Raw genomic sequence first — 15,491 nt, forward strand, 5'->3', positions numbered from 1 at the left:
TATGTCACAGTAAACACGTCCTTCCGAACATTATCAAGTAGATCGCGGATGTTATGCATTTTTGACAAAAATACGAACGTTTGACAAAATGCAAAAAATCTACTACGCCAAATATAAAACTATGAAGACGTTAGAAGATATTGAGAATTTTTTTCTATTATTTGCAACTTATTAAAATAGTTTAAAGAGATGAGATTTCTTACAATTAACTTAAAGAATTTTTATTTTGCTAAAAGAACCAGTTCCACGTTTCTTATTTTAAAATTGTGAAATTGTGTATTTTCTTTCGTAGTAAGTGACTAAATTAATATAATAACAATTAATAAATAAAATTAATATAATTAACAATTATATCATGTAGTTTTTTACAGTTGATATACCTTTTATAATTGGTAATGAATTGTGGATCATAGACAAGATAAAAATCTGCTCGGTCATACGTAAAAGTTGGTAAAAAGTAAGATGTCTTCGTTTAATCTTTAATGGATCGAAAATAATTGACCAGCTGTTATAATTTCTTCGAACGTATCGATGGTTTCGTGTCCGTTCGTGTCATAAACGCAGGGAACCTGCGAGTCTAGTAATAGAATATTTGCTTTCGCGACATTAGACTCAAATAAACAACGACTTAAACGAGCTTCGCGAGTCTCCAGCTGAAAATTTTACTGGTTTCAGAGCGGCGTTGAACGCAGATGGGATCGTTTATATTCGACGCAGTATCGGATCACTCGTAACCGTCCAGGTTGCTCCGATTTGACGCAGTTGTGCGTCACGCGTTGTCAAGACGTTAATTTTAACTTATACAGTCGGTTTGCAGAAGATGGGTAATAAGCCGCATTTAAAAATATTTTCTGTAGCAACGATCCTCGGTCCAGGCTGTCGGCCATGGGCTGTTGAGCGCGTCCAGCGGGTATATTAGCCTCTTAAAATATTTTGAGGAACGACGATATGTATTTCAAATCTACAGAATTATTGTTGCTCGTCCGTAACATTTCTCGCTTCCGTTACGATTCTGTCAATGATATATTTTCGTTGATACGGATCAGTGTTTCACCATGCAAATTATTTTGTATAAACTGAACTTGGGATTTTTATATCTTGTCATATTAATGAAAACCACGATAAAAACTACGTAAATGCTGTGAATTTTATTTGTCGTTTTATAGGGTAGTGAAACCGGTTACTGTGGAGAAACCAATTGCTATACCTTTGGTTTCTTTCTGGACGTAATTACCTTTATATTTAGTAAATAGAACACATTTAATTGTATTTATTTCTTCATTTCATTTATATCTCAATAATTCGATAAATCACTCGATAAATCACTCGATAAACTACTCGACAAAAATATAAAGTTAAGTACGTCTGAACTAACTGGCTTCACTATCCTATCTAAAAATATTTCACATTATCGAGCTTGCTATTAACGTTCACAGAATTGTCGCTTATCTAGGCGTAGATTTTCAAAGCATCTTCTACTGTCTTTTTGAAAAATCCTTTACGACCTCAGGCTGCCGCCACGTCGCTCACTCTTCATCACGCAGAGAACGGAAAATATTTCGGACATCTTTACAGCGTCGTTTGTCATCGTTTGCGAAAGTATACGATCGGGAACCCGCGTTCCTCGGGGTAGAAATTTCTACGATCCATGGTTAAAAATTGATCCGCCGTGTATCTAGGCTTCGCGAGGGCGTACACTTTACGGTCACGCGGCGGCCAAGTTGTACATCAAAGAAGTTCGCGGTTGTATAATTTGTCGTTCGATAAACAAACGTCGTTGTTCATGCCACGAAGTGATTTTGGCTTTCAAGTCGAAATACGTTCCTGCTAAAAATATACAATTCTTAGAATGAATTAAGCCACGCCCGCGCGAGACTTTCTTGTCGGAAGTCTCTTGTCCTTTCGTCAAGTATGCAAGTTCGTTCGATAGGAGTTCCGCCTAAAATTAAACTGTTACTTTGGAAACTAAAAGGAGAAGTTTCCGACTTCTCAAACATCTCACGTTAGCTATGCATTTCGTTGTTTTACACAGGATGTTCCCAAATTGAATGTCTAAACTTCGAGATCTTGTAGAGAATCAGTGAGACTAAATGTAAGTTCTTTAGTTTATTTATTTCTTTGTAATACTCGCGTATATATATATATTTCTGATTTCATCTATTTATATTGTACTATATTTGCACCTGTCTTAATTAACTTAGGAGAACAATTAAGAGACTAAACAGTTCTTGCATTGCACAAAATACCATCGGAACAGTAGTCAGTTCAAGAGATCAACATTTCCAACAAAATTTTAATCGCCCTCACCACTTACCTTCCTTTCGATTTTATCTCTTTATTGTATCACCTCTTCTCCTTTTCCTTTTCCATATGCTATTAGAGCAACATATTGTCATATTATTTTAACCTCTTTCCGTACCATTTTCTTTACAATTATTACGATTAGAATATTTTCGATCGCAGTAATTTCTTCGAAGAAAAAGGAATTTTATAATCATTACGTACTTACGTCTAGTCGAATGTTTAAATATTGGCGACAAAAATATAAAAGTTGATTCCTTCTTAAAGGAACGGATGAACATTCATATCTAATAGCTTATTGTTATAAATCTCCATCCGGGTCTGACTCGTTAAGGTACGGTAAAGGGTTAATAAAGGGACGTTTCTAACATTGATCAAATAACTCTTGTACAATTTCTATTTATATACACGAAGGTCATATTGTGTAGCTAATTTCTTAAAAACTGAGTAAATTGAGAAAATGTCTGAAAAACGCGTTTTAATTTGAAAATAACCTGCATAAACTGAAGATAATAAGTCATAAATATTATTACGTAATAATTGGTGACAAAAATCTCTTGTCGTCCAAAAGCACTGTAATTTATCCGCTAAAATCAGAATAATCGATGGAACTGTGTGCATCCACGATGACAACGAAGAGTTATCGTCGGAGGGGAAAGCGGAACTGTTTTCATAATAGATATAAAAGTGGAGGAAGGGTCATAAACAACATAAGAGCTAATGCTGCCGAACGTTGTTAGGAGGATGAAAGAGAACGCAGAAAAAGGGACAACAGCGGATTCATTGCAGCGTGTTCCGAGTCACGTCGCGATTGCGACGCGCAAGAACGAGTAAGACACAAGTACGCCGGAAGAATCCCTCGACCGAATTACCGGCGCTCGTCCCGCTGAAGGATACTTCAAATGGGAGCGGCGGAACGCGAGGAACGAATTTCAGGCGTCGCTTTCCGCGTTCTGAAAGCTCAGCTTGTTGTACCCGGTACTTTGAGCTCTCGACCGTTCTTGTTACAACACGGAACGTAACAGGGAACGGAGGCGTAGAAAGAAGACGTACTACTCGCTGGCATCAAATGTCACTGACGAGTATACCTACTTACTCGACGCACCCGCTGCGAAACACGTTTCTCAATGGCCTGAGAACTTCTCTGCTCGTTGAGATATGATTTTTCTTTATCATAAATTGGCTGAACCAATCACGGACCAGCCCCTTATATTTTAGCTTTACAATGATTGGAAGTTTTATCGATTGGAATAATTTTCTAGAAGAAAAAAGAATGTAGGACTGTTAAAATCGTCTCTAACTAACGCCTGGACAGTTTGTCTCGAGCGAGAACTCGGACAGAGCGTCAATTATCGAACTATTTTAATGTAAATATTTTATACACATTTATCTCTTGAATCTACGGGACCGTGCACGGTATATTGTTTGGTACAATATGGCGAAAAAAATTAGAAGAGAAACAACGTACTACACCCTACGAAATTATTCAACAGATATTAGTAAAATATATTTTTTACATTTTTTTTTAAATATATAGGTCATACATAGGTTATATTCAATGTGGTTTACACTGTTATTGCTTCATGATATATCATTCTCTCTATATAGTGGTATTGTTTTTTCAGAAAGAAAATTACAATTATTCCATACATTTTTAACCAGCTGTTGGCTGCCTTCAACCTTGTTCCCCTACGATCGTCTATTACTGTCCCGTTCATTCAAACATGCAAATCAACCTGGTCTATCATTAGAAAAACTCGGTTCGTAACAGCTTAATCACTGGATTGGTTACCCTAGTCAAATTAATTTTTCACACTTCCTATGTCGAGCCAGACTAGACATTATTGACTTTTTTTTATTGACATAAAGGGTTTCTTTTTAATGACATTGGTTTGTTGTCAATGTATTCTGAAAAACTGAAACCATAACCGATATACCTTATAACTTGGAGAAGATCGCAACGTTCTTAGATTTTTAAATTGTCCTTCTACTTTGGCATTTTATCTAGTTATTTTTGTCATAAATGCATAAAATTCGCGGCCTAGTTTTGACACTTTTGCCGGTTCACCGCAACCCTTTCGTAAATCGAAACCGAAATCAGAATTGTTTCCCAACCACTGGCTGTGTTTCCATATTGTCAGAAGAGCCGAAAAACCTGGTTCTGACCACCGCATCCGCTGGCCAGACCACTGTGGCCACCGTTCTGCTTCCCTTTATCGAACATATGCTACTTGATCTTACAAGAATAGGGATCGCCGCGGCTGCCACGGAAATGCCATTGAGCGGTCCGAAAGCAGGAATATTAATGCGCTTATAAATAAACCGGAGGAAAAATCCAGGCTGCGGCGATGCCGCCACGGGAGAGAGATACTTCAGAGAGAAAGGGAGAGAGAGAGCGAGCGAGAGAGAAAGGGAGAGAGCGAGAGAGAAAGAGAGAGAGCGAGCGAGAGAGAGAAAGAGAGAGAGAGGGTGGCGTGGACGCCGGTTCTGGTTCGACCTCTCCGCCGGCGCTCTGCTATCGCTCGAACAGCATCCGCGGGGACCGCGCGCCGCTTAGTTCTCCTCCACCTGTCCGCCGCGTCGAAATACTCGACGTTTTCGAGTATTTCGAGAACACGCGGCCCGTCCTCCTCTTCTACACTCCGACTGTGACCGTCCACGCACCGCCTCGCCTTTTTTCTCACCTGTGCTGCCCCGTCGCCGCGTCGTGTCCCCTCTTCCTGGCCCCGTTGAAACTAAACGCCTCCTCGAACGGACAGGACTCCGTCGCAAGGACCCCGAACAAGTTCACCGATGAAACATCGAGGAACCCTCGACGAACTCTCGAAGAACTCTCGAAGAACTCTCGAAGAACTTTTCGAAGAACCCTGGTCCACGATTAAAAGTCGAAGACCGTAGCCGGGACGGAACTTCGCCGGAAGTCGAGGATTGAAATTTAAAGAAGGTGGCCAGCAGTCTCCGAAGTGGCCGGGGACCGGAAGCGGAGGAACCGGGAGAAATTGAACTAGTTCAGATGGGAGGGAAGCTGGGAAATATTGCCGGAGATGACGGGGCCGGCGTATCGAGCGTGATCGGAGACTCCATTGGGAAAAGTTCAGCCTGAAGATCACTGTCGAAGCCGCCGAGATTGGAGAAGTTGTGCGAGGAACTAACTGGTCCGCGGAGATATGAACGGCATCGGGAGAAGCTTCGGCGGTCGGAAACGGTGTGAAAGCGAAATAAATAGGGGGACGAACGCTTGTGGACGGTCGTGGATGTGCACTCGTAAATCGCGCTAATGCGGGACCGCGGAAGCTTGGAGATAATTGGCGCGATGTCGTTCCATTGGAAATCATCCGAAATGAAAGCAGTACGGATGAAAATAGTCGGGTGGGAGAAGAACGATTAATGCAGTATTCACGGCAGCCTAATATCGTGCGGTACAAGACGTCGGTCGGAGTTTCGTAGGCGGAACAGTGATAAAGTGATCAATTGATCGACCGGTCGGTTTCTTTTTCGATGTATTTCGGGAAGACTGAACGGAGAACGCCAGTTTCGAGTGATCGTTGAGGATTTCGGTGTCGAATCGAATTTGTCAGTGTCGTCGATCCGTGGTCTCCTCAACTCCTTTGATTTTATCTTGATCGTTGGCGAACCTGGATCGTTAGATCTTTCGACAAATCAGTGTCTGCAGATTCTTGCGCGAACAAATTCGTTGCTATTTATCAGGATCCCACCAATTGTCTTTTTTTCGGTGGTTGTATTAATTGGATTGGTAAGTGTTTTGTTATCATTGAAAATGCCGAGTCGAGGGTACACGATTTCGAAATCGACGTTCGAGAGGGATATCGTTATGGCCTCCGATAATCCCGGCAAAATTGAAACGAACGATCCCCGGAGAGTTCGAGCGTTTGACTAATTTGCGAGCGGTTACGGGTTGCGTGGGTTTCGCGAGCCTCTTCTGCCGAATACATGTCCACGAGTGCCCAGGGGAAGCTCGGTGTTCCGAGGAACAACTTGATTCCCCGCGAATTCCGTTTCCGTTACGGCTAGCTGAAATAATACGCTGCTCGAAATACTACGCGCGGAGGATCGCCGGCGCGCGAATGACGCAACCAATATTTTGAAAACCACTCATGCCCGCCGAACGTTCGACGCAGAATTCGAGATGTTGCCGTGCAACATTGAAATCCACTGGCAGAACTTTTCCCGTTGGCTAAGTAGCACTGAATGGGTTACGGGAAAAATTCAAAAGCTCATAGGGTTTGATGCATTTATGATTGAACTGAATAGAAGAACTACAAAAATGATGAAAATAAAAGAAGTTAGGATCATTATTGTGATATTTTGATCGTGTAAAAGCGATCAAGTGCAATGAGTAGTTATGTAACTTTTACATTTTTAATCGAAGAAGATCATTTTTACTTTGCATAAAAATCATTGATCCACTGAAATAAAACGATCAACGAGTTTCAGCGTTTTTAAAAGCTTTTTAAAGCTGTTTTAATTACGGGAGCTGATAATCAAACACACTGAGAAAATACTACGCGAGGAGAAGTAAATAGGTGAAATGAAAAATTAATTGATCAATTCCCTGTTCGTTTAATAATAAAACAATAATCAGACGTATTGCATATTACCGACATTTTTCAGAATTTACGTGCAACAGTGCAACGTTTCCTGTAGTAAAGATCGTCCCTTAAATTTTCTTGTAACAATTTTTATTTATGACTATTAACTTCCTACTCTTTATGCGAATTTCTGCTTTCATTATGAAAAGTCTAAAGAAGTAATTATTACCTTCACCATCTAGAGAATGTTTTCTGGTGAACGTATAATAATAATACAATTAATTGTTGCCAACATTGATTAAAATGAATCTAGCTGCATTTTAAAAATTTACATATGCCATGATTAAATACCATAAATAAATATCCGCACTGTATGTACACGCATGCAATAAGCGACTTTATTATTCAAAGCCGTGACTGTTTATATTTTATGGGATTTTCAGATTGCTCAAAGAATTTTTCCATATATATTCTTCCAACGGGCAGAAAATTCCTTGCAATCATACCAAACAAATAAGAAATTCTCCTGCGCTTTATACCAGAAATGCACAAGGATCCGCGGTCCTGGCAATTACGTATTTTCACAGAAAACTTTCATTTCGCATCGTGTGCTCTTCTGTAAATGAAATGATTCGTTGCAATAACGTTTGTGGAACAGGCTATAGAACGAATTCATCGTCGATTGGAATAATTGCGAAGCGAATGCGCGGACGCGCACGCGCGCGCCCGAAGTTGAAAGCGTCTGCGAACGAGATCGCGTGCACTCGAACGTGAGGTACGCGAGTTATCACACCGTACGTACTTAATCACAGACGAGCGTGTTCACTCGTGTTACGCACGCTTGTCTAATCAAAGCGGCGTCCTACCCCCGTCGTTATCACTAATGACCGCCGTCTTGGGTCAAGTTCGAGATTCATTATGAATGACGAAGGATTCACTGGCACGGGACCGGAGTGATCGGTGATCCGATCGGAATTGCTCCCAACCCACTTTCTCATTTCAATGGGATAATTATAAACTCCGCTCGACGTAATCAATTAATTCGCGTCACGGAACATTACGCTCTGTAAATCTGTCAATTCTGCAATTTAGTCATGCTTACTGAATACTTCTATTAGGCTTTTGTGATTTGTAAATCATCGATGATTTTATTCTATTTTTCTACCGAATTACGTAAACTATTATCGAGCATTTCGATTATTAATTAAAGACAGTAACTTCTTTTAATCATTTCGGATAATATAATTGTAGTTAATTTAAGCGACAAGCGTGAATAATAATAAAGTTATTAAAATTTGATTACTAGTGCATTTAATGAATATTTAAAATTAATTTTGTCGAATAGACAATCTTAAGCGTACTCTCTGATACTTTATACACTGGCAAAGAATTAAGTAATTATTTCCCGAGTCTAAGGTACAAGATTATTGTATTAACTTTTTGCACTCCGTTGTGTCCTCTCAGGGAACATCGTGATTCTATTGTGATATTTCACCAGACATTAAAGTTTATTAGCAAGTATGGGGAATCAGCTTATTGCAGCGCAACTTTTTGAGAAATATAACGTTTCTCTGAAGAAAACAAATTAGAATACATTTAAGATATATACTGATCGGTTGAGAATTGATTTTCGAGAACAGAGAGTACGTTCATGAATATATTCGATGAACAATGTATTGAATACTATACATGTAAACTATTCACAATGTGAGAGGACAAACACAGAACTGTATTGTGTCTTCTGACAGAAGAATACAAGATGGAAGACATTGAATCACTTATTATTGCAAAATATTCAGTAATTAGCATGAAATGCGAATTGGGGAATGCTTTAACCTCTTAGGTACGGCTGGATTTTGTGCGAATGAAATTTTTCATAACTAAATTACCATTTTTCTTAATATATATTTGGTATAGTTATATATAGTATTAGCTGTATACAGTATTAGCTGTATATTCGTTTCTTAGTATATTATACATATACACTTTCACTATATTCGTTTACTTTAATAACTAATAATATAATTGAGTAAAGCACGAAACACCCGCGAAAGCCACTATAATGGCGCGTCGTGGCTACGAGGTTAAAATTGATCATACTGCAGAAAATTATAAAAAACAAAATGTTGATTTGCAAATATTCCTCGATGTCTACAAATTCATATAAATCGAACATTATTATAATATCTAACTTTGTTCCGAACATATACTGTATAACATAAAGATTTCGTAAGTGTTGGTAAGTAACATCCACGATGGCGCGGAGTGCAAATGGTTAACTTCAAGAATCAAATTCTTTCTAGGATATGCATCATTGCGTTATGTAAACTTACGCGTAGTATAAAAGCGTAAGGGACCACGGTATAGCGATACCACAAAAAAACCTCGTGAGATTCTAATTTGCAGAAAATAGCTGTAGGAAGATTATCGTGGTCGAAGGCCACGAAGAAGCGATCGGCAAGCCAGCCAAAGATCACAAGCAAAAAAAGAATAGCGATCGCGCCCGAGCTTATTGAAACGTAACGATCTATCCATCGGACAAATAAACCGGTGGTTGTCCGATCAGCCTGTTTGCCCAGAGATTATCCTTGCCAGCGAATCCGGATTTCTTTCTCGAATCTTCTTCGCTTGCACTTCGTTCTCACCTCATGTAAAAATACACAGCCGCTGACGAAACGTGTTTACAGTCGGAAATTTACGATGTCAGGCCATTGATCCCATTTTTCGTAAAAAAATTCTCGCTTTTCTTTCCTTTTTTTTGTTGCTCCGAATGCGCGTTTTTGCGCAAAATTCTTGTCGTCATTTTCGACAGAGTTCCTCTGTCTGCGATATCCCAAGCACTTGTTGCTTGAGCGGTAATTTATCGTTCGCTTGAACAATGTTGGGTTGACCGGAAAGTTCGTTGAGTTTATATAAAAATGTAAAATTGAGAGACAGTGACAGCAGAAGATGTATCTGCTGTGTTTTTGTGCAACATACAGTGAAATCGGTATGACATGGGAAGAATAAGAGTAATAGATTTCTTTTAAAATGGGACTATTTCTACAGTAGGATTTATAGAAACATCTTATGTTTGTTTGAATAATGATCTAAAATTGATAAACAGTTAAAAAATATAATATTTCCAGCAATAAGTAGTAAAGTCAAGGAACTAAAATATGAAAGACTCGATCAGGTTCACTTTTGATTTATATCAGAACCACTGAGTATAACCAACACAGCAAATGCTACACTACTATTTTGAGGCTGTCCAGTAACACGGGTAAAAAAATGACAATTAGGCAGGTTGGCAGTTATAACATAATTTCTAGAGGTAGCACGAACACGTTATTCGAGTGCGCAGCGTATTTTTTAAGGAATGTTTAAAGACAAGGTTATCCTTGCATAGCTTTCTCGCACTTGTTAGAGACATGTCAATAATTTCTCGTCCCCTTTACGATCAAAAGATCCTTTCCCACTGGAAAGGAACGGCAGAACCTTCAACCCTGGGAGTAGCAATAATCGTGACCAATAAGAGAATACTCTCGCGTGACTCGTGGCGGTAGAAAGAAGTCACGGACACGTAGCGTGTCAATGCGCGGCGCACGGAGGCGAAAGAACACAGAGCGCAGAAGAAGCGGCGGTTTTAAGGGATAAAAATCATGATACGGAACGCGCGCATCTTTTTCTCGGCGGGACGTAAAATGGCGGCTGATCCTAATCCCGTGGAACAAACCGCAAGAAATACTACCGGGCCGATAATAAATTGCGGCTTCTGTGAACTCGTTGCTCTTGCCGCGTGTTATTTTAGAAAATAAACCGTTGTTTGCGCTGTGCTGGCTCGGTGTGTTTCGCGTTCGCGGACGCGGCGAGGATAGAGCGTGGAAAACCAGAATGCTTGGACAACAGGCGATTCCCTACGGAAACCGGCCCGATGATCCCGCCGAGGCCCGCGCCCGTACCGGCCCGAAGATTTACGTGTGTACGAGATTAATTCCCCGTCGGCGTGGAAAGACGCGTGCAAACACCGCTTCGGCGGATGCTCCGCGGATGCTTTTCGGTACAAATAAACGTCTCGTGGCTGTTGCGACGCTGGTCGAGCCGTGAAACGACAACGGTGCCGTAGTGGCTTCTAAACCGAGCGAGATTTATCGGGTAGTTTGCCAGTTCGGACCAACCGGCCGGCTGTTTATAATTGGATTCGACCGAGAACACTGCGTGAATATCGATTCATGCGCCGCGATCCTTCTTATTGTACGTTCATTGGCCATATTGGTTGTCTCTGTTCTTTTTTCAGCTTTTCACGAGTTTATCGTAGACTCCTGTTGTCTGACTTTTTATTTTTAGATTTAAGATCAATTTATTTTTCTCATTCGAAGACGAGTGTCGACCTACTGGCATTATTATTTAGATTGTATGTTACATTCCAGGAGATACGAGCACGTATTTTGATGATAAACATAATAAAAGATCAGACTGTAATTTGTTCACTTTATTTTTTTAATTATTTAAGTATTTAACACTAAAACCGATTTAACAGTGCAATTGACTGGTGTGCATTGCACCATAAAAAAGGAAACACCCAATTTATTTACATTTCATACAGTTTTTACTTTAACAATTGCTCCAATAATGTAATTTATTAAATCGTGTCTTCTGAAATTTCCTTGATCATGATAAATATTTTAACAATGGTTTATTCAATTTGTGGTTACAATTATAATTAATTAGTTACCTAACTAGAAAAAATAGTCAAATCTATTAAATAAATCAAACTGTGCCAGGAACTGCGGTCTACAGAAAAATACAGTGAACTTTCTTTAAATAACACATTCAACTCTTAAATTCTTAGATTTCGTACAGGTTTGATGAATTAAAACAACTCTCGTAGAAAAATTCGATATTATTATAACATAACCGTTGAACATTATTAGATCATACAATATGTTATGCATCTCTAAATACACAAATCAATTATACACTTATCAATAGAGAAAAAGTTCTGCCAGTCGATTTTTCATATCTTACAACTCCAATAACAGTAAAATAGTGATTAAATTTTTTTCTAATTTTTTCTAAGAACAAGAAGGTAATCGACAAATCATGGGAAGTAATCACGAAATAATTGACTCGATTGCTTGATGAATGACAAAGCGCATAGCGAAACCCGCATTGGGAACACATTGATCATCGCAAGCATTCACCAAACGGTAACCCCGTTCGCTTCACGCAACAATTGCAACAGCAACCGATCAAAATCGTCGTAGACTGAAGTTGATAAACACGTCCTTCTTCGCACCTTGTAAGCCGCCCGTAAACGATCCCCGCAATTAGCGACCGTGGCAGCGTTTTATCCAATCAAGCGTCGTAGTGCTCGAGGAACGTTGACGCACAGCTGGCGAAGGTGTAGAGTTTCATCTAATCGTCCGGTGGCAGTCGGCGAGCGAGATAAGAGAGCAAGAGGCAAGAACGGAGAAGCAAGAGCAGTAAAGCGGGGCGAGCGCGCGTGCCGTGCGTGTCCGGGCATAGTGAGAGAGCGCACCGAAATGCCTTCGGTATGACGCGTGTGCACGGCATTCCGTGAGAGGAAGTGACTCTAATAAATCTCAATCAGAGGATTCAACCGTCTGCCGCGGCGATGCTGAAGAATTCGATGACGAGGCAGGGGTCGACGGGCGTCGCGGACATGGCCGGGCCGAATTCGGGCCCCGGAAGCCCGTCGCCGGCCGTCGACTGCACCCCGAAGCCGCGGAAGAAGCTGTCCTTCAAGGAGCCGGAGATCCTGAACTACCTTCGCTCGAAGAAACCGTTCGCGAAGCCGAAGCCGAAGCCGAGGCCGCCGCCGTTGCAGCTGACGCGCGCGACGCCCACTGTCGACTTCAGCTTCGATGAGAACCCCTTCGAGGAGGAGAACGATGACCTCGAGGAGCTCGAGGTAAAGCCTCCCGTGTGCTATGTCGAGACCGAGATCGTTTATGGGGTAAGGTGTCACCGGCGATGGCTGAGCTGACGCGACGCCGTGCCGATGCGATTCGATGCGCCGCGCAGTGGTACCTTCCCCTGGAAAGTTGTAACCTAACACGATTTTGTATGAAAAACCTATGCTTTTCCGATTGCCGTATTCGATAAACATCACACTTTAATGATACTACCATATTTCACAGTACTAATTATTTTATGATATTTTTAAACACGAAATGACCTTTGGTACTTCTAACTAGTACAAGATTGCTTAAATGCTTTATTCAATGAAAAGATTAAGATTATTTTTAGACTTTCTATTCAATGAAACTTTCTGTTTCTTCTATTAGCGATTTTATCCCGAAAACGATGCAGTTAGAAATTAGAGCTAACTAATTTTGTCCCAAATACCGCTGTAGAAGTCGATTCATGGGAAACGTAAACGTGGATCAGAATTCGCGGACTGTGTGCCCCCACAGCGTCGCCATAAATTACACCACCGTCTCCGTTTGATCCCGCACCGAGACAGTCGCCTCCTCCGCGTGCTGCTCTGTTTGGACACGGAACCAGTACCCGGCTTATCTTGTTCCACGCGTCGTTTTGTTTCATTGCTCGTTGCTACACAACTTCCATCGGTAGAAACTAACAAGGGGAGGAGAGAGAGGAGATGTTGCAAACCGTCCCCGGGCGTCTAAGAAAAAGTAATATACGACAGCTTTAATATTTAGCGGTGGACATTCGGTGGATTTTTGCATCATCTTCTGTTGAGCCGTTATTGTTATGATTTAGGGGTAGCACTCCTTCTTCGAGTGCTGACGTTTTTTTCTGTTAGCGTGTTCGGTATGTGTCAGTCGAGACGGTTGCTTTTTGCTCTGTTTTTTTTTTTATCAATCGTTGTTGCACATCGTGGTAAATGCGAGGGTAGATCCGTGTGTTTGTTGTACATAGTTTATTACTAGCAAACCAATCTCGTGACCGCCCCCCTCCCCCAATCCGATTATCTTCAATTTAATCCAATTATATCCAAAATTCAATCATTGCCTGTATAATAGCTCCACTGGCAGGCGCAAGATTAATCCTTTGAATTATCGTATCAGTAATTTACCGAGCACGGATAGGTGGAAATGAAACAGTATTCTTCTGTTGTTCATTCAGCAATTGCAATTAATATTGATAATAAGCGTTGTGAATGATCAAGGACAAAGAAATTGTAGTGCAACGTGTTAAAGAGAAATTTAACTTGATGATCTACTGGATGCGTATTTAAAGTTAGGTTCAAAGAGCACGATCCGTCTTGAAATTTGATGATCTCACGTGATTACGGATTTTTGACAGAAAAATATAAACACACAAATACTTTGTTCGTTATTAATATCTGTCAAGTCAAGGAAAAATTAAATGCAAGCATCGAATAACGTTTAAGTCTTGCATTATAGAGATTATAACTGTCTTTTATATTATAAATGCGCAAATATCCGGAGTCGACGTACAATACTTATTTTCATCTTATCATATATATGTTATGCAGGGTGTTTAAAAAAATGGAAAACGAACATAAAATACGATAAGATTGGAGAATAGAAAATTTTGCGTCATTAAAAACTTTAAGTAAAGGTAATAAATTCATACATTTTTGCCATTGAATAAATAACGATCGTGTTACAGTGAAGCATTGCACATCGACACAGTTTTACATTTATCAGCGAACAAACAAGGATTATGTGCATTATAGTTAGAATCAACACGTATAGATTCAAAATCTTAACCTTTTAACTGTGGAGGACATTTTACAACAAAAATATTTCTACAACTTAGGTTAAAATGCTTGTGAAACGTGTTCATAAATTTCACACATTTTATAATAATTCTAGAACAACTTCTCGAAAGAAACTGCGCCCAGCGTAATCGATAAAACGCATACAGAATTGATCTTAAAAATCGATCGACGCAGTTAAGTGGTTAAAAGGCACAATTGAATATTGTCCACTATTTTAAAAGCACCCTGTATATTATTCTGAAATATTGTAGTCACTGGTACGTTCGATTGAAAAAAGTTGGCTTTCGTTAGAGTCAAGCGATGAGGGTGGTCAGGACGGTAGGACAAGCATTCGAGGTGTGCCATAAATTAAGTATAAACAACGCGGCGGAAGACCGGGACAGAGGGGACAAGGAGAGGGAGAGAGACCACGGGGAGAATCACCGTGACGTTTACGAGGACCAAGACGAAATACCGAATGAGCAGTCGCAGCCGTCGCCGTCTTCTGTGCACAAAGGTTTAATATCTCGACTTCTGTTTAACCATAAACCCTAACATTCTTTGGCTGGGCGTCGTTACGAGCAATCTTAAACGCTGTTCCTTACTGAAACGCTCCGACGAATTCTGCATGTTGCAATGTTATGATATAATTGTAATATATTGTCATATATTGCAATAGAGGGACATTAATTTATTATACGAGCTAGTCTATACATGTTCTATTTATTTATTTATCTATTTACTCATTTATTTATTCCTTACGTTCGTTTATCTATTTATTATTCTTATTTTTTATCTACTTATTGTTATTTCTTGTTATACTTTGTTATATGATTTTATATTGCTATTTATTTACTGTTATACTATTAACCAATGTTTTTATCATTAATTTTGTTTACATACTTTTATTTTATTATTATATATTTTCCTTAGCGTCCGCAAAA

General features: G+C 39.9%; 1 protein-coding gene across 4 annotated transcripts in view; it reads left to right on the top strand.

The window, feature by feature from the left end:
• LOC144472135 (carboxyl-terminal PDZ ligand of neuronal nitric oxide synthase protein) overlaps nt 1–15,491 on the top strand; it is a 51,151-nt gene that overhangs the window by 29,499 nt on the left and 6,161 nt on the right. For 2 of the 4 annotated variants that reach the window (XM_078184902.1, XM_078184903.1), the window contains exon 7: nt 14,860–15,064. In XM_078184902.1, the coding sequence (XP_078041028.1) occupies nt 14,860–15,064 (205 nt within the window). Of the gene's footprint in view, nt 1–4,841; nt 6,056–11,901; nt 12,766–14,859; nt 15,065–15,491 lie in introns of those variants that run through there. The other 2 variants (XM_078184904.1, XM_078184905.1) reach the window with 2 other exon arrangements.

This window comes from Augochlora pura, chromosome 7, assembly GCF_028453695.1.
Source record: "Augochlora pura isolate Apur16 chromosome 7, APUR_v2.2.1, whole genome shotgun sequence".
Taxonomy (NCBI): domain Eukaryota; kingdom Metazoa; phylum Arthropoda; class Insecta; order Hymenoptera; family Halictidae; genus Augochlora; species Augochlora pura.